Source organism: Mustela putorius, unplaced genomic scaffold, assembly GCF_011764305.1.
Source record: "Mustela putorius furo isolate JIRA1106 unplaced genomic scaffold, ASM1176430v1.1 tig00000174_pilon_pilon_pilon, whole genome shotgun sequence".
NCBI lineage: Eukaryota > Metazoa > Chordata > Mammalia > Carnivora > Mustelidae > Mustela > Mustela putorius.
In genome coordinates, this window is record NW_025421304.1 from 3,687,910 (window position 1) to 3,708,135 (window position 20,226).

Here is a 20,226-nt window from a genome sequence, read left to right on the forward strand (position 1 = left end):
GATTCTAGGACCCTGAAATCATGACCTAAGCTGAAAGCAGATGCTTAACTATCTGAGCCACCCAGGTACCACATAGATCATTATTTTCAATGTTGTTTTCCACCAAATGCATTTAGAGCTATCAGTTTTCCTCTGGGCATTGTGACATTTCACACTTTTCTTTTCTTTCTTTCTTTCTTTTTTCTTTTTTTGAACAGCGAGTCTTTAGAAATCTATTGGTTAATTTCTAAACAAATTGGGATTTTATAGTTTTCTTTATGTTACTGATTTCTTTAATTCTGCTGTAATCAGTAAGAATTTTCTGTATCTCAGTGCTTTGAAAATTGTTGAATCTTCCAGTGTATGATGACTATGATAATAAATGTTTCTTGTGGGCAGTGTTGAACAGAAGTGGAGAGGAAGGGCCTCGTTCCTCATCTTAGGGGAAAGATTCTCATCTTTGACCATGAACTTTGATGTAGGCTGTGTGTTTTTTGTACATACCTTTATCAGGTTGAGGAAGTACCCTTGTCTTCCTAGTTCATTGAGTGTTTTTATCACAAAAGGTTGTTGAATTTTATAAGATCCTTTTTCTACATCTGTGTGGTTTTGTTCTAAATTTTGTTAATATGGTGTATTATATTTGATTCTTTTTGTCTGTTGAAGTAATCACATTCCTGAGTTAAATCTGACCTGGTCAGATTGTTTGATGGATTTTGTTTGTTAGTATTTTGTTGGAGGTTTTTTGGTGCCAATGTTCATGAGAGATTTTCACCTGTAGTTTTCTTGTGATATTTTGGTTTTGGTATCAGGATAATTCCAAACTTGTAGAATGAGTCGAAAAGTATTCCTTCCTCTTCTAGTCTTAGTGAGAGTTTAAAAGGATTGTTGTCAATTTGTTTTTAAGTATTTGGTATTCATGATGCAGGCATTGGATCCAGGGCTTTTCTTTGTGAGAAGGTTTTGATTTCTAATTCAGTCTCTTTACTTGTCATGGGTCTATTTGGATTTTTTTTTTCTTGTATCAGTTTTGGTAGTTTGTGTCCTTAGGAATTTCTCTTCTTCTTTTTCTTTTTAAAAGATTTTACTTATTTTTTATTATTATTATTATTATTATTATTTTTTTTTTTTTTTTGAGAGAGAGAGAAAGAGAGCACAAGCAGGGGGAGAGGCAGAGGAAGGAGGAGAAGTGGAGTCCCCGCTGATCAGGGAGTCAGACATGGGGCTCGATCCCAGGACCCTGGGATCATGAGCTGAGCTGAAGGCAAACATTTAATTGCGGCACCCTGGAATTTGTCGTCTTCATCTCAGTTATCCAGTTATTGCCATATAGAAAAGACATCTTATAATCCTTTAATCCTTTTAATGTTGTTAAATCAGTAATAATGTCCCCCCCCCTTTTTTTTAAATCTCTGGTCCATAATTTGAGCTTTCTCTTTGTCTCTTGGTCAGTCTAAAAGTGTAAATTTTGTTGATCTTTTCATAGAACCAATTTTTTTTTTTTAAGATTTTATTTATTTATTTGACAGACAGATCACAAGTAGGCAGAGAGGCAGGCAGAGAGAGAGAGAGAGAGGGAAGCAGGCTTCCTGCGGAGCAGGGAACCCAATGCGGGGCTCGATCCCAGGACCCTGAGATCATGACCCGAGCCGAAGGCAGCAGCCCAAACCACTGAGCCACCCAGGCGCCCCCCATAGAACCAATTTTTATTTCATTGATTTTTCTCTACTGTTTTTCTATTTTCTATTTCACTTATTTCTGCTCAAATCTTTATTATTCTATTCTTTCTGCTTGCTTTGGGTTTAATTTCTTCTTTCTTCTAGTTTCTTTTTAAAAGATTTTGATTTATATTTGTGAGAGGGAGAGAGAAAGTGAGTGCACACATGCATTGGGGGAGTGGGACAGAGGGAGAGAGATACAGAGAGAATCCCAGGCAGGCTCCACGCTCAGGGCAGAACCTGATGTAGGGCTTGATCTCATGACCCTGAGATCATGACCTGAGCTCAACTCAGGAGTCTGATGCTCGACCAACGGAGTTGTAAAATGTAATTTCCACAGATGAGTGAATCTTTCTTCTGTTATTGATTTCTAATCTCATCCAGTGTGCTTAGAGGACACACTCAATAAGATTTCAGTCCTTTTAAGTTTGTTGGGAGTTGTTTTATGGCCTAGCGTACGATCTATTCTGGAGAATGTTCCATGTGCACTTGAGAAAATGGGTATTCCCCTGTAGGGTGATGTAGTCTAGAGATGTGTGTTAGGTCTAGTTGGTTTACAGTGTTGTTCACGTCTCCTGTTTCCTTGTCAGTCTTCCATCTAGTTGTTCTGTCCTTACTGCAAGCAGAGTACCAAAGTCTCCAGATATTGTGGGTTTAATTATTTTCCCTTCAGTTCTGTCAGTTTCTGATTCCTGGATCTTGGGACTGTGTTGTTAGGTGTGTATAGGCTCATAATTATTATGACTTCTTAATGAATTGATCTTTTAATTTGTATAAAACGTCCTTATCTTTAGTAAATTTTTTTTGTCTTAAGCCTTATTTTGTCTGATGTGAATAGAGCTGTTCCAGCTCCCTTTTGGTTTCTGTTTGCATATATACACCTTTTTTTTTTTAATATAGTCAACTAATCTTTTTTTTTTTTAAAGATTTTATTTATTTATATGACAGAGAAAAAGATTACAGGTAGGCAGAGAGGCAGGCAGAGAGAGAGGGGGAAGCAGGCTCCCTGATGAGCAGAGATCCCAATGCGGGGCTCGATCCCAGGACCCTGAGATCATGACCTGAGCCGAAAGCAGAGGCTTAACCCACTGAGCAACCCAGGCGCCCCATATATACACCTTTTCTCATCCTTTCATTTTCAACCTGTTTGTGTCTTTGACTCTGAAGTGTGTCTTTTTAGAGTGTTTACTTGTATCATATGTCTTCTGATTCCTTCTGCCAGTCCTTGCCTTTTAATTGGAAAATCAAATCTGTTTACATCTAAAGTAATTACTGATAAAGAATGACTTCCTTCTTCCATTTTGTTATTAGTTTCTGTATTGTCATATGTCATTTTTGTTCTTCAGCTTCTCCATTACCACTTTCTCTTGTACTTAATTGATTTTTTGCAGTACATTCCTTTCTCATCTCCTTTTCTGTATGTCTTAATTATTTTCTTAGTTGTTACCCGGGGGATTACAAATGACCTCTTAAACTTGCGACAGTCTAGTTTGCATTAATGTCAACTTCATTTCGGTAGCGTACAACAGCTTTGCTTCTGTAGAGCTCCATGTTGTCCCCTCCCTTGTGTTGTTGTCGTGTACAGATTGTGTCTTCACCTGTTCCGTTGGTCAACACAGATTTATGATTATTACTTTATATGGTTGTCTTTTAAGTCAGAGAGGTGGAGAAAGGAGTTCCAAAAAAATACATTTACCCCGTCTCTCTACTTGCCTATGTCATTACTTTTATCGATGCCTTTTTTTTTCTTATGTGGATTCAAGTTACTCTTGTGTTTTTCACTACAGTATGAAAGATTCCCTTTAGCATTTCTGGTAGGGTAAGTCTTCTAGCGATGAATTCTGTACTTTTGTCTATCTGGGACTGTTTTAATTTTTCTTTCATTTTTGAATCATAGCTTTGCTGGATATAGAATCCTGGTTGACACATTTTTTTTCCCTTTCATCTTTGTGCCTTTTTGGCCTTTATAGTTTCTGATGAGGAATCAGCCATTAATCTTACTGAGAATTCCTCATATGTCACACACTTTTTTCTTACTACTTTCAGAATTTTATCTTTGTCTTTTGATAGTTAGATTATACGTCTGAGTGTGGGTCTCTTGGGATTTATCTTATATGGAGCTTACTGGGCTTTGTGGATGTATAGATTCATGTTTTTCATTAAATTGGTGAAGTTTGGGGCCTTTCTCCCCCCCGCCCCCACCACTGGCCAAAATTCTTCTCCTTTATTTTTCTCCTTTTCTCCTGGGACTCCTATTGTGTGTATGTTGGTGTACTTGACAGAGGCAGCTATGGCTGCTAGGTCCACCTAGCGAGAGTGGAGGGTGGTCTGCAGCCAAGCAGCTTGTTCTCTAACTGCATTTAGAGCATTTGGCCTGGCTGCAAGTCTGCTTCAGGAAGTGAGCGGCAGGCCTTCTGTGGGACAGACGGTCATGAAGTTAAAGCTTGGGGCCCTCTCTGGGTCATGCCCTTTCTTGGTATGCCTTGGTATTTCTTGCAGGAAGATTGATAGACCATTGAACTAATAGACTTGATTTGTTTTTCCTCTACAGGTTTAATGTCAATAATACCATTCTTCATCCGGAAATTGTGGAGTGGTGAGTATTGCCTGTGACTACTTTGGCTGTTTGTTGTGCTCCACTCAGAAGGCTGAGAGACCCTGCTGCTGCCACCTCAGACAAGATGGTCCCCAGGACAGCTCTCTTCTGTGTGGTTGTGTGTGTGTGTGTGTGTGTGTGAGAGAGAGAGAGAGAGAGAGAGAGAGGAGAGTTGGTCTGATTTTCCAAAAGGGCCTGAGTCACTTGAATGTCAGTTAAATTTCTCTCATCTTTTATTTAGGAGACTTTTAAAAACTCTTGCCCGGGGTACCTGGGTGGCTCAGTGGGTTAAAGCCTCTGCCTTTGGCTCAGGTCATGATCCCGGGGTCCTGGGATGGAGCCCCGCATCAGGCTCTCTGCTCAGCAGGGAGCCTGCTTCCCTTCCTCCTTCTCTGCCTGCCTCTCTGCCTGCTTGTGATCTCTGTCAAATAAATAAAAATCTTTAAAATAAAATCTTTAAAAAACAAAACAAAACAAAAACCCAAAAAACAACAACAACAAAAAACCCTTGCCATGAGTGAGCCATGCTCATATGGTCAGTTAGAATAGATAATGAAAAGAGTGAAAATAAACATCACACATAATCCTATTAGAAGAAAGGTAAACATGTTTTCTCATGTTGCTTCTATGTCCTGACAAGTTGGCATCCTGTTGTATGTATTCTTCTGTTACCTCCATTCCTTCCTTGCTGTACCTGCAGCCTATCTGGTTTCTGCTGGGTCACAGCAGGGTAAACTTTCTCAGTTTGGGTGGGCATCACCTCTGTGGGCCTTGGAAGTGGTCCTCCCACCCAAGCAATCAGACTGGAGACTCAGTTGTAGGGCAAGAGAGGTAACGGGTTGCTAATTAGGAGGCTGCTGCAGGATCCAGGTGGTTGTGGAAGGGTATTGTGACGAGTTGAGAACAGAGTGGTGGGCAAGGGGAACGCCCCTGGTAGGAGCTGGCTGTGACGTGAGTGAAGGCTAGAGTTGAAGCTAACTCCAGTTTTTTTGTCCTGAACAGCTGGATAGTATGTCACCAGGACAGGGATGACTGGGAAGAGCAGTCTGCAGCAGGTTCCAATGGGAGCGAGGCTGGGCCAGAGGTGGAAATCGGAGTGCCGTCATAGGCATCGTACTGACTGTGGGAACTTTCTTGGCAGCCACACATGCTCTGAGGACGGGGCCTGTGTCCTTTCGGTACACAGCTGCCTTTTCTTGTTTCTTGTTTGCCCTCTGCAACTCCCAGCTGACAGAAGTACAAATCCTGGATACTCAGGAATGGGCCCACACCCGCTTACACCCCACGTGTGACACTCCCTCCTGGCCACTTACGGTTCGGGTGCTTTGGAGACCGTGCTGGGTTGTACGCTCCAGCATCTCCTGAGGGGGAAGTCATTAGTTTGTTACTTTGGAACTTTGCTTTCATTCTAGCGACATTTCCAAGGCTCTGAGGTGGATTCCGCATTCATAAGAATACCTCCCAACTTTTTCAAAGCCGGCAGCAGAACAAATTTGACATTTGATGGCAGTAGAACTATTTTAGAAATGTCACATTGTCTTTACTGCCTCAAGGGTGTGTTTTAATAGCATGGGTTCTGGCCTCTGTAGTGACCGCAGTCATTCTCAAGTGAGATCCATGGTGCCCTCTGCCCTCTTGGAAGAAGAGAAGGAAGGGTTCTGGGTGGAATGGCAGGCTGGGCGCTCGTTTCCGGGAGAGGGGGGTTTCTGTGATGTCAAGTTATGATTGACTGACACATCTTTGGGTGCCTGTGTCCTGTATGATTTCATTACCCCCTCCCATCTAGGCCCCATGGAGAGGGGTTGCCTGAGGTGACAGAAAAACCAGCCACTCAGGCACATCCAAACTCTAACCCCAGCCTGTACCCCTCAGCAAGTCACTTCAGTGTCCTGAGCCTGCTTTTTCTGCCAGTGGTGATGAGGTAATACCTAGTTTGTGAAGTTTCACCAAGTGTCTTCGACCCTTCAGGCCACCATGACAGTTATCACGGCGGGAGGCTCCTGAACAACAGGAATGCGCTTCTATAGTTCTAGAATCTGGGAAATCCAAGACTGAGGTGGTGGCAGACTTGGTGTCTGGTGACAGCCCACTTGCTGGTCCCTAGATGGCCGTGTTCCCACTTTGTCCTCATAGGACAGAAGAGGTGGGCGCTCTCTGGGGTCTCTTTTATAAGTCTTGCCAGTCCCATTCACGAGAGCTCTGCCTGTGTGACCTGTTCGCCTCCCAAGGCTCTGAGTACCAGCACATCAGAGGCTCAGCTTCAGTGTTTCCGTTTTGGAGGGAGACCCATTTTAGCCTATAGCGCTGAGCCTTGGTTTTCTCACGGGCGAAGCCGAAGTGCTGTCCCTTGATAGGTGATGGCTCAAGGCTTGAATGAAAGCAGAAGTCAAGTGCTGACTCAGCTTAATACAATGTCTGTTGCTTGTTTTAAAAAAAGATTTATTGATTTGAGGGAGAGAGAGAGACAGAGGGTGTGCATGTGAGTGTGGGGAGGGGGAGAGGGAGAGAGAATCCCCTCAGATTCCCACTGTGTGCAGAGCCGATGCGGGGCTCAGTCTCAGGACCCAGAGATCATGACCTGAGGTCAAGGTCTGAGCCACCCAGGCACCCCTGTCTGTCACCCTTTGAGACTGCTTGTGTGTAAGGCACTGTGCTAAGCACTTGAAGCTTGTCCCCTTTTTCAAAGAGGTATTTTGCTTATGCTCTAAGCTAGGTACTCTGATTATCCCCATTCTACAGAGATGAGGAAGCTTGAGGCACAGGAAGAGATTTGCCTGAGAAAAAGCCAGGAGCTGGGCTGAGCCGAGGCGGGTGATCCCAGGATCTTGAACTGCCTCTTGTGTATCTGAGGGGTGCCCTGGAGGGGTGGGAGTAGGGGGGTTGCCTGATCTTCAGCCATGTTCTCAGTCCTCTCTTGACCACAGGATACACAGTGGTGTTCAGAGGGCCCGGTCTGGCTCTGTGTGAGGCCAGGGTGTAGTGGGGGTGGGGGCCTGAGGCTGTGCAACTGAGCTTCATCCCCCTCAATGTCCCCCCCACTCATGTACCCCACCTCCCCGCTAGCCACTGGGCTGGGGGTATGCGATTCCTCCCGGGGCCTGTCTGATAGAAGCAAGGAGCAGCCTCTCCCAGCACAGAGGATGCTTCCTGCCTTGTTGTTTCTTTGGATGTCATTCATTTCCTCTCTGTGACTGCTTTATTGTTTCCCATTCGCTTGAGCAGTGCCTTTTTGATTTCCTGTAAATTCCTCTATAATCATACTGCTCCCCAGAAACAGGAGATCATAACTGATCATTTCTCTCCTCATGCCGGGTATCGCAGTTTGAATGTGGAGGTCAAAAGTTGAGACTGGAGAGCGGGCGTCTCACTTCCATAATTTAGGCTGTGGTTCCTCTCTCCCGTTCCGCAGGTGATTAAATTGATCTGGAGTTAGGTTAGGAAATAAAGGCAGATACTTCTGTGCCGTCTTCATAGTTCTGTGCCTCGGATCCCGGGGAAGTACGTCGGGAAGCGCCCCAGAAGCACATCCCTAGTCGCCGCGCGCCTTCTGGGGTTTTAAGTGAGACGGTGTTAAATTGAGTCACACGCCGATTTTAGAGCTGTTAATTACAGAGTGAAGGTGTCATGCGTGTATTAACCAGGCAGCGCGGTAGCATATCTGTTTCTACTTCCCTGCCTTTTCTGTGCCCGGGAGATGGTGAGGTGTGGCTGGTTCCGGGGCAGAAACACGGCAGCATCCTGCGTCCCGGGTAACACGTCCCAAATTAGAAAAGAAACGTAGATGATGACCTAGATTCTCGGGGGGGTGTGTGTGAAAAGTATTCCAGTCGGGTTGCTTTTTGTCTCCTCAGGAATAGGCATTTAATCCTACGTTAACAAGAAAGCCAAGAGGACAGTGGGGGTCCTAGGGCAGAGCGAGGCCTCAAAGGACCACGCACTGGAAGGTGGGAGTTGGGCTCTGGGGCATCAGGCAGAGAGGAAGGCACGCTGGGCCCCCAGGCCAGCACACTGAGGTGCCCCCCCACCCCCCCGCCGGGTGTCCGTCTGGCCCACGTCAAGTCTCAAGCACACTTAGCTCACTGCTGAGCGAAGCCGCCATTGGTTCATGGCTCTGATTTCTTTGAGAGGACTTACTGATTGAGCTTCCCGAGGATACGTAATTCCAAGTAGCTCTCCTTTCTCTCCCTCCTGTTGTGTCGGGATTTTATCCTTTGCGGCACCAGGTCATGGGGTGTGGAAGGAATGGACGTGGGGTCCTGTGGCCTTGACTTCCTGCCCGTCGGCTCCCATACAGCCAGCCCCTCTGCACATTCATCTCTGGGAGAGAGGGAGCTCCTCTCCCTTCAAATGGATGTTGGTCACCACAGTGGCACTTGGATGCTTAGATACTGATATTGGATATACTTCATCCTGTCTTGCTACTATTTTAATCAGTGGAGCATTCAAACCTCAGCTAATTAATGTCTTAATCCTGGGTTTAATGCCCAGAGGCAGCTTCGTGACCTATACATATCGAAGGGGAACAAAACAGATTGCAGAAATAAATCCCAGCCGAGTCCAGTTTTTGTCATTTCTGGCCTGTTGCAGGGGACTCTGGTCCCGGCATGGTGGAGGAGCCTTCTCCCCCGTCCTGCTCATGGGCAGGGCCACCGGCCTGGGGACTCTGCACGACAGCCTGCATTGCCTGCACATATCAGCCACCTCCTCTTACTCGTCAAAGAGCCTGAGCTGTTCTCAGCCCAACCTGTTAACTGCACCTGTGTTGTCCTGTCCCGAGCCTGGGTCCTCTGGTGCCTCTTGGAGGATGCGGCCTTGATCTGGTCCTGGTGACAGAAGACTTACAGATAGTATTTCTTACCCCAACCCCACACATTCTGGGGTCAAAAAGGCTGTGACTGAGTGGGACTCTAGATGGCCCTCACTCTGGAGGGCCCGGGACAGCACAGGCTGGACCGTGGTGGAATCCTCTTTTTCTTTATCTTTTCATGTCTGGGAGTCATAGAAATAGCCGCATCAGAGTCAGGGCAGTCGATCCTTCCTGAAGATAGAGAAACTGCAGAATGCTGGGAAGTCTTGTTATTTTTTACAGTTATCGTAAAAACCGTTTCTGGTGCTTGTGTCCTGGAGAGAACTGGGCCAAGCTGAACGCCTGGGACCTGGGCAAGGCTTAGACCCCAAGGGCCCTGTGGATAATCAGGTGAGCCTGTTCTCAGGGCCTTTAAAGCTTGGATTCAGTTGGGCCAGGCCGGTTTTGTTGGAGAACTGCCTTTGTGGCATTATTTGTCCTGGTTTGGGTTGATTTTTTTTTTTTTTTTAACATGACTTAAAAATAAGTTCTGAGTAAACCAGGTAAAGGCCTGGTTTGTCATCTCCCAGAAACTCAAATTGGGAAGGAAAGCAGGCCTCAGCATCATTGGTTGGAAGTGCTGGTGTCTCTGATGGGAAGAGAGTGTGGTTTGGGCACCAACTCTCCTTGGAGGAGAAGCCAATGGCATGATTTACTGGGCCCCTCTGCAGACCTGGGTGCTCCCACTGCGGGGAGGGGCCATGGGGAGAGCCTGTGCCGTGGGCTCCTGGGGTTCAGCTCCTTGGGCTGCCTCTTCCTAGCCGTGTGGCTCAGGGTGAGGCAGTGGCTGTGGCAGTCTGTGCTGCTGGAGCCTGGGCAGGCTGTGCCCCTGTCCTGTGCAGGGCAGGCCTGGCTGAGCGACCACTCATGCTGTCTGCCAAACTCCCCTGGGGTAGGGTGGAGGAAGCCTCTTTTTCTTCTTTGAAAAGAGCCACGAGCTTTCATTTCTGGAAGTAGGCATTTTCCAGCTTTGGTGCAATGACCAGGTACTATTTCTAACCCTGGTTCCTGTGTGTCCGTTTTGGGCCAAGCCCTTAGGGTGAAGCAACACTGCCCCCCAGGACCACAGCCTTTTTAGGAAGAGACTTAAATGTAAGAGTCCCGCGTGTGGTAGCTCTCCAAGGATTCCTGGAGATTGCTCTCGAAACCTAGGGAAGGGGTTTTGGGGAGCTCCTCCCCCACCTTGAGAAAGGTGTGGTCCAGGTGGGAGCTGGTGGTGAAAGGGGGTGAGCAGAAGAGGTAGGTGGTGGAGACAGGCACGGAAAGGCTCGTGAGTAGTTTTAACTCCATCTGGAGGACATTTAGAGGCCCTCAAAGCTTTTAAGCAAGGAAAAGCCCGGTCGTGTTTGCGTTTCCTAAAGATTCCCAGCCACTGCCAGTGAGCACAGAGGCCTGCAGGCAAGAAGAGGCCGGAGCGTTGTCCAGGCTGGAGGCAGTGTGGGCCGGATGGAGAGAAACTGAGGGTCTGAGAGAGATTGTGGAGATAGAATTGGAGCCCTTGGTCCTCACTTGGATGTGGGAGCAACAGATGGATGGATGGATGGATGGATGGATGACAGGGAGGTGCCTGGGAGAGCGTGCAGGTGTCTCTCTGAAGCAGCACGGGTGCGGCGGAGCTGTGGGTGAGATGGGGGAGTTGGGGTCACACTGAGCTGGAGGAGTTGGGGTCACGCTGAGCTGGAGAGCCCGGGGGCATGCAGGTGCACGTACAGTGGAGCGGCCTGTGCCAGTGACTGGGGTTCGGGAGCAGGGAAGAGGGGCAGGAAAGGGAGACGGGGCCAGACGAGGCAGGGCTTCCCCGTGCTGCTTCTTGGCAGTCCCATAATGCCTCTGGACTTGGCAGCCGGGGGTCCTGCTCCCACATGTTGGTGAGAGGGGGACTGGCAGGCTGGGGGGTGGCGGGGGAGGAGATGGACGAGAGGTTTGAGATAAAACGCGAAAGCAGCTCTTTGCTCTCCTCGCAAAGCAGAGATGATAATGGTTTGCCTTCCAGAAACGTGGCAGAGTAGTGGGAGGTAGAGCTTGCCTGGTGGAGGAGGAAGAGGTAAGTGGGTGGTCACGGAGCTCCCAGTAATAGGGGCCACGTGGGGTCCAAGCCCAGGTGTGTATGCTGGGGTGCTGACCCTGGCCCGCCCCTTCCTTGTAACACGAGTATGGAGGGGAAGGCTTGGGGAGAGGAGCGGATAGAGATGAGCTCATTTGTCTACTGAGAAGGGGAGGAGGCCCAGGGAGGGGAGAGATCTTAGGGAGATAAAGCTGAGAGGAGCCCTCTGGCCCTGCGTGTCCCCTAGCAGCTCATGGCAGAACTGGGACGGTGCCGAGGCCTGTGGGGCTGGTGACTGGGAACTTGCTGTACCATCCGCCTAGTCAAAGATTTGCCTGCGGCCCTTGTGGCCCTGGATCATGCTTGTAGCGGGCACAGGTTCTGGCTCATCCCTCGTGGGGGTTTGGCCCAGCCTGTGTGGCTGTGTGGCATAGGGCCTAGGGGTCTGAAATGTTGGCAGGACGAACCAGGGATCTGAGTGGAATGGGGGGGGGCAGAGGGCTGGGGGTGGGCACAGCCTGGGCCTGGCTCCCCCGTGTTGTTACTCTGGTCATCACTGCACTTGAGAACAGCGACCCACTCTCTGCTTACCAGGGGCTCGGGCTGGGCTGAGCAGGTGGCAGTGGAGAGCGAAGCCCCAGGGGCTGCTTGGTTATCCTGTGAGTGGATTTGGACCTCAGGAGCTGAGCTCCTCATCCCAGTCCTGCCCAGGCTTTGCACCCTCCCCTCCAGGGCCCGGGAAGCAGTTTCCTGTTCTGCTGGTGGGATTGCTCCCAGCCCCCTGGTGGGGAATCAGAGACACCTTCTGATGACAGAGAGCCCAGTGTCAGGCTTCAGGGTCTGCTTCCTCCGGAAAGAAAGGCTGTTCATGTGGAAAAAGTCTCCCTAGGCTGACGGGTTTATCTTTTCCACATTCCCCAGAAGGTTTTACGGTCTTAGAAGGGCGTCACGGTACTGTAAGATGCCTCCGTCACTTCCCTGTGATAGATGGCTGGCTGTCCCAGCTGGATGGTACCATGGAGACGGCGTGAGTCAGCGGTTGGCTCAGGCTGCTTCTGTGAAGTCCCCAGAGGTTCGCTGCCATCCTTGGCCTTGGTCTGGCTTCAGGATGCAGACGGCGGCTGGAGGAGACAGTGAACGGGGGTGGGGGGAGGGCATGCTGGTCCGCCATTGTCAGATACTCTGGCTTTGCGGATCTGCAGGGTGCGCGAGTGTGTTCCCTTCGCGAGACGGAGAGGCTGTGTGGGAGCGTTGGCGAAGGCATGCCATCTTGTGTAAGGGAAGCAGAGCTGGCCACAGGGCATGCACCAAGGACACTGGACCCTTAATGACCGGTCACAGCTGCCCCTGAAATGCCCATGGCCTGGAGTTGCTTATCTGAAGTGGAGGTTGAAAATGAATATTTACGTAGCTTCTCTAGCTGATTCGTGCTTGGCAATGAGTTTGATCGCCAAGACCAGAGACCTAACCACATTTGGGCAAATTAGCATGAATTCATTATGGGGGCCCCCAGGACCCATCACAGTCCAGCTACAGGAGGCACAGCGGAGTCTCGAAGGAGAGCAGGGCGTCTGGGTTGTGCCTGCCTCCCCCACACAGCCCGCCTCTCCTCTTGCCTGTTCCTAGTCTCCTCCTCTCTGCAGACTGGCTGTTTTCCACATTCTTTCCTGCACTCACGGCTGGAAGTGGCTGCACCACCCACTGTTGCCACCTCCATCCCTGGATCCTGCAGGGGGCCAGAGTGGGTGGGGGGAGGATTCCTGGGCTGCCCCGAGAGCAGGTGGGTGGGGTGGGGAGGAGTAGACCTTTCAGCCTACCAGGCAGAGCCCTGAGTGTCGGCACACTAGATTCGGGTCCAACAGTCCCGCCAGGTAGATTTTATCCCCATTTTATGGATGGGGAAACTGAGTCTTGGTGAGGCGAGACATGCCTGGCTGCAGAATCTGGGTGTCTTCCAGCACCCCACTGCACACCCCCATGCCTCAGTGGCCTGTCTGGGCTCAAGCTGGCCCCGTGCTGCTTCCCAGCCCACACTGAGTATGGTGGACCCTGAGGTCACCGTGGGTGGGAGGGGTCCGGCCAGCCCCCATCACTGACTTGCCACTTTGTTCTTCTCTGTAAAGCCGGGTCTTTAAGACGGACATGGAGCTGGAAGTTTTGCGTTACACCAATAGAATATCCAGCGAGGCCCACCGGGAGGTAAGCTGGGCGCTGTCGTAGCTGGGCTGGGCAGGCAGCGGGGCTCTGAGTGGGGCGGGAGGGCCTCGTTGAGATGGACGGTCCCGTGGCGGCTCCAGTCCCGAGTGCCATGTGAACAGGCAGCAGGTGGTGGCTCTTTTCTTTTCCCCAGTGGGGACAGGACAGGGACAGCAGAGGCTCTGCCCTAGCCCCTCCCCCAAAGGCACCCACCCTCAGGACATTCCCCAGCAAGAAGTCCCCACTTCCCGGAGTGTGGGGTTCTCCTTCCTGGCATTCAGGTGGTTCCAGCTGAAGGATCTCCCGTCCTTACCCGTGATTCAAGCACAGTGGTCGCTGCCCTCCGTTTTTCAAAAATAGCCTCTCTCGGGCAGCTCTTCCCCAAACCACCCCACTTCACCTGAGGGGAAGAGCAGACAAGGAAGTGTATTCCTGCAGGACGCCTAGGGTGACTGGGACAGCCTGGTGCCAGCATAAGTGACAGTCGGAGAGAGACAGACAAGGGTCATGGGTGGGCCATGGTCTCTTGCATGAATTCATCTTCTGCGTGTTCTGTGACAGCCAAACAAAGGAAACCTTTTAGGCTAGGCATTGTTTCCCAAGCATTAAGGATTCACCAGACATCTTGGTGAAATCTTGGCCACCGCCTGAGCCCACCTAGTGGCTTAGTGCCAGGTGCTTACGAGCCCCCAAGTGGAAACGCTCTGGCATGGTTTAAATGAACCGTGTGGCTCCTGGAACTTTAAAACAGTTCGAATTTGTCCCGTGTCTGCACCTCCGCACACCCAGACATTCTTTTTTTTTTTTTTTTTAAAAGAAGAGTTTCTTTTGAAAACCTGCTATACATTATTTATAAGGCAGTGTTACTTATCTCCTTAATACAAATGTCTTTGCTTAATATCCATCCTCCAGGTAATGAAGGCCGTAAAAGTGGGAATGAAGGAATATGAAATGGAGAGGTAAGCTGCTGTGTTTCTCTGGGTAATGATTAAAAAGTGAAAAATAGTCATCGACGTCCCCAGAGCGGGGACTGGATGAGTGCCATGGGGCAGAGCGGGGACCGTGAGCAGGGCTTGGCGGTGGGAGCGGGGTGTCTGTCTCCAGACTGTGGCCACTTCCCTAGCTCTGGGCAGAGTGTTTGACGGTAATGCCTCTGATGACTTGTCGGGATGGTTTAGTGCCCCATCATTCCACGCTATGACTTTGTTTCTGCAATTTGTGGGAAACGTGACCAAATAGCTCCTGTTGGGACTCCGAATGGCCGCTGGTGACGCAGTGTGCCATTTTTATGTGTGGACATCACCGTTAGGTCGGCTGTGCTTGGACAGCCAGGTCAAGGAATGGTTAAGTGGCTCATAAAGCATTCTGGAGAACTCCATTGGCCTCCGGCTCCAATCAGGCTCGCAGCGAGCCACTGCCCGTCTGCCACCTCCAGCACTTCCCGGGGTGGCCCAGCCACAACAGGTGGGGCCCAGTGAGCTTCTCAGCCCCACTCGACTCCGGGGCCCAGGGCTTAGCACATGCTGCCCGTGGCCTGAGGAAGCCCTGGGGTCACACCCAAACTGCCCCAGTGGCTCACCTCCCACCCGGGTCCTGGGGCAGGAGACCCCCAGTCCAGCATCTCCCCACAGTGACCACACCATCTGGAAGCTCTGCGGAGGAGACCACGCAGAAGGGGCTGCCAGTACTAAGAAAGCACATTTGGTCTCTGCCGCCAGTTCCTGGCATAGAGCTTCTAGAACCCTTCAGGGAAAGTGTCTTTATTCACAATAAGCCCCTTTCACTTACACCTGAGTGAGTCTTAGAAGGTGGGGCCTGGTTGCTAGAGGAACCAACCCCGAGACTTGGGGCTGGGACTCTCAGCCCTGCCCTCGAACTCCAGGGGGAGGGGAGAGCAGACAGAGGGGGAGTTCTGAGCAGTGACTTGCTCAGCTGTGCCTGCAGAAGGGAGCCTCCATAGAAACCATAAGCAGTGGGAGTGCTGGGAGGGTGGTAGGCCTGGGGGCAGAGCCTAGAGACTCTCCCTTCCCCTGTACCTTGCCCTGCGCATCTCATCTCTCTTCCGTTGGCTTTTCTCAAGTTGTGTCCTTTCTGATAAAGTGGTAATAGTAAGTAAAGCACTTTCCTGAGTTCTGTGAGCCACTCAAGCAGATTATAAACCCAAGGAAGGGGTCATGGAAACCCCCAATTTATAGCGAGTCAGTCGTAAGTACGGAGCCCTTCACCTTGAGGTCTGTGCTAACTCGGGCAGTTAGCGTCAGAATTAAATTGTAGGACGTCCGGTGGGTGACCGCAGAGGATTGGAACATTGCGTGGTGTGGAAAACCCACACGCTTGGTGTCAGAGTGTCGTGTGTACAGAAAAAAAAGACTTTTTTCCCTTCACCACCACCCCCGTTCTGGGCTGCCCCTTCCTACCTGGCCTTGCAGGAGCTTGGTGCTGCCCCCCCCTCCCCCACTTTGCAGAACCCACCTGGGTGCCCTGAGGGACCGTTCTGCCCCACGTGCCCCTCCCAGCCTTTCTGGCCTGCCCACGGTGTCAGTGTGGGGTGAGGGCAAGGTGCAGGGTCAGAGTTGGTCATGGGCACAGCGGGTGTAATGTTCACCATCGTGTGGCTTGGGGAGAGCATCTCTTTCAAAGTCTAACCCTGAAAGGAGTCCGGAACAGAGGGCCTCTGTCTTTCTGTCCTCTTACGCTGTGTAGAAAGAGGTTAACATGGCCTCGAGGGCCCTCGTTGCTGTGGTGTCCCAGGAGGGGGCATGGAACAAGAGCTTTGTCAGGGACCCAGCTCTGTCACTCTGGAGGAGGATGGGGACGGGCACACACAGCTGTCCCAGCCTCTGCCTTCACATGGTCTGCTGCTCTGCTAGTCCCAGGGTCCTTGTCCCCTCCCCAGGATCTGGGACAGAGTGAGTTATGCGGGGGCTACCTGCGAGGTGGGCCAGGCAGCAGACCCTCAGATAGGCACTGCCCCACAAATCTCTTCCCAGCTGAACTGGCCCATAGCAGCTGCCTCAAATAAAAATAACCCAGAAATTAGAGCAGGGCTAACTTGCCCCAGAGTGGAGCCCTGCCGTCCCCTGCACGCTGGTGGCCTTGTGTCCTCAGCTGCCAGCAGCCTAGCTCTAAAGCCAGCTCCTGGGAGGGGCAGGAGCTACCCTCCCACCCCGGGGTTCAGAGCCTGAGCCCACCACCGCTGTCGCCCAGCCGGGCCTGAGTGTGAGCTCTGACCAGGGGCTCTCGGAGCCCTACCGCCAGCTCCCTACTCCGCCAACCAGGGCATGGAGGTCTTTTTTCTCTTTTAATGAGAAATTTCAAATATCTACCACCCCCTAAAAAAAGAAGAAAGGACAGGATAATGACCTCAAAGTCCCCACCAGGGTTTTCATTTTGTCTTGTTTTCACATCCTATTTAAAACCAAACCCCGGATGTCGTGTTGGTTCAGCTGTCAGACTGGCAGCAGGCGTCTCAGTCGAGGAGGCTCGCCCTTTACAAACCCACCACGTCATCCTCACTTCTAACCAAATGAACAGTAACTCCTTAACCTTGTCGATGCCCAGTCCACGCCAGTCTGTCCGTGTGGGATCCAGAGCCTACCCATTAAGCTGTGCTGTCGCACGAAGGGGTCTTCGTTTAGCTGAGCTGTGGGGACATCATCCCTCAGTCCTCAAGCCGCTTGGCGCCCCCCGCCCTCCATCCCCTGGTCCCACGGCTGCCTTCTCTGTGGATCAGGAGAATCGAGACTGAATCTCATGCCAGGGCCACCCTGAGGGTGCCGAGGGGCGTTACTTTGGCTCGATGGGTGTGTGCACTGTTGTGCGCCTACTGTATGCCCTGCCCCGCATGGCTGGCTGTAGGAGGTACGCAAGGAAAGCAGGAACCTTCCTGGGGTGCAGGCTTGGAGGTTGTGGACGGCGCTGAGGAAAAGCTGAGGCAGAGATGAGAACAAAGACGGAGTGTGTTCCTGAAGGACAGGTGGGCAGGGTGACCTGGGGAGCAGACGATGTCACCTCCAAAGGCAGTGGGAAGATGGTTGTTCTGGGACATCTTGGGGTGTACCTGGCCAGATTTGACTAGGGCGCTCCCTATGGCCAGGGCCAGCTGACGCCTGTGGGGAAACTGCAGTGGTGAGCAGGGGGCTGACTTCTCTGTCCTGAGCTTTCTTCCCCACGGACGAGTTTCTCTGTCACTGCCCAGGTGGCTCTGTGACACAGTTCTGTGGTCTGCGTCCTTGGGAGGGCTGGAGGCTTCTTGAAGTCCCATCTCCTTTATGTACAGTGTCTGCCTCATGGTTGGAGTCAAGAAGTACGTGTCTGTGGCTTGGCTGGATGGATGGGAGACAGAGGGAAGTGTCCCGAGCTGTTTTTTGCTGTCCTCTATGCTGCCGTGAACTTTTAGAATTCTTTTCTTGACTAGGTGGGGAGTATAAAGTCTCCTCTAGAGCTGGTGTTGTTTCCCGCGGGCTGTGGCCCTTGTCACGCAGGCTGGACCGATGCCCCGAAGGCACAGGGCGGCCAGACTCCTCTGCAGGCTGCTGACCCAGGGGGGTCAAAAGAGCATCTCTAGAACCTGCTGGGCATTCTGCCAGGAGCACGGCTGGCACCAGCCCCCCTGGGGGACACAGGGCAAGGGGAGCAGGGACTCCTGTGTGTCCGGACGAGGCAGAATGGGAGCAGAGGACAAGAGGCCGAGATGGGGCTGATTTTTCTCAAAAACAGGGCACAACATCAAGGCATCAGTGCTCAGACTCTAGTCCTAAGCCTCGGGGTTTTTTGTTGTTTTATTATCAAAGGCTTGTTGTACACTCTTGAGGGCATGTTAAAAGAAAAAAGAGGGGTGCCTGGGTGGCTCAGTGGGTTAAGCCTCTGCCTTTGGCTCTCAGATCATGATCTCAGGGTCCTGGGATCAAGCCCTGCATTGGGCTCTCTGCTCAGTGGGGAGCCTGCTTCCCCCCTCTCTCTGCTGTGCTGCTCTGTCCCAGGCAGCGGCCCACACTGGTGGCCTCCTGTTCTCTTCCAGTCCTGTGTGAGCAAAGCACTCGCCCAGCTGTGCTGTGTGCAGGGCCTGTTGCCTTTCTTGCCCTCTGGCTGGACAGAGCGACGCACCTTCTGGGTGTGTGGTGTGCCCACTGAGTCAGAGCTGGAGGTGGGGGGGGAAGCTCGAGGGCCCAGGGGATGGGGTCTTCTCCCCTGACCCTGAGTGCCCACACATGCGTGTGCACACACACTGTCCACTGACACCACACACGTACACACGCACAGAGATACCACACACCCACACACACAGACAGATACCGCTGACACTGCATACACAAACACACACATGCTGTCCACTGATACCACACAGGTATATACACACAGAGAGACACCGCACACCCACACACACCACAGACACACATAGATACCATGACGCTGTGCACACGCACACACTGTCCACTGACATCACACATGGGGCTATAGCTCAGTGGTAGAGCATTTGGCTGCACTGACACCACACACATACACACACAGAGAGACACTGCACACCCACACACACCACAGACACACACAGATACCACAGACACTGCACACATACACACAACCCCACAGACATACCACATACACACACCCCCACCCCCACAGACATATGCTCCCAAAGACACACCATAGACATATGCACACAGATACCCTGAAGACTTACCACACACACACACACACACACCCTATAGACATACCACATAGACATACCACATATTACACACAAATACCCACACACACCACAGAGACACCTTCCACTGATGCTACACACACACACACACACACACACACACAGACACTGCTCACTGACATAACACACATACCACGCATACACATATACCATTTAAATGCACACCCCATGACCCTCACACACCACATGGACACACAATACCATGCACACACCACACACATCATACACTGCCCGTATGCACCACCATATACCCCACATGTACTGTACACACACATCACACACTTGGAGACACACCTACCACGTACCATACTCACATACCATAGAGCTATATGCCACACACACACACACACACCACACCTACACACACAGCAATCACATACCATACACACACACACACACACACACACACGCACGCACACCATCTAAGCTGTGGGCTGTGGGGTCAGGTAGATGATCTCTCCACCCCAGGGAACAAGTTGCGGAACCCTTGCTGTGTTGTTAAAGCCTTTTTTAAAAATCTTTTTTGAGGATTAAAACATTTCAGTCCAGTGAGGATAACTGGAATATGGGAGAGTTTATAGGAAACCCTACAACACAAGCCTACTACCTTGTGGAGATTATGGCTATAGAAAGCACAGGCTGCTGACACAGACGAGCTGCTTTTTCCTGTCCCGTCCCCCAACCCAAGCTCTCGGCCTCACCCCACACAGTTGACCCCTGAGCTCATCCCTTGCTCCCAATTCCCCCACAGTTCCCCAGGTCCCCGGGCCCCCAGATGATGGGACTGGCTTCCCCATACATCTATGGGGGCTGCATTTCCAGGTCTTGGGAGACCACCGACCCTTCTCAGATTCGCTCCCTTTGTCCATCCCCCCCCGGTGCACTGTAATCACCAATGGCTCATCCCTCAGGAGCCTGGGCTGGCGTGCTCCCCTCTGGCTCCGGGTCTTGCCCAGGGCTCTCCCTGCCTGGCGTGCTGGGCGTGGTGGTGAGACATGACCCTGTATGGCTCTGGCCGTGCCCCTCATGGGGCATGCAGAAGATGGTGACGGATGTCACCAAAAGGCCCATATTTTCGTCCTTCCAGGAGGTTCTGAAGATGTGTGGCTTTCAGTCACCTGGGAGTGGTCTGACCTAGTG

General features: G+C 51.2%; 1 protein-coding gene across 1 annotated transcript in view; it reads left to right on the forward strand.

The window, feature by feature from the left end:
• The window catches only part of PEPD (peptidase D), a 108,663-nt gene that overhangs the window by 30,903 nt on the left and 57,534 nt on the right, over positions 1-20,226 (forward strand). The window contains exons 7-9 of the mRNA XM_004765202.3: positions 4,249-4,293; positions 13,307-13,382; positions 14,292-14,338. Coding sequence (XP_004765259.1) covers positions 4,249-4,293; positions 13,307-13,382; positions 14,292-14,338 — 168 coding nt within the window. The remainder of the gene's footprint in view (positions 1-4,248; positions 4,294-13,306; positions 13,383-14,291; positions 14,339-20,226) is intronic.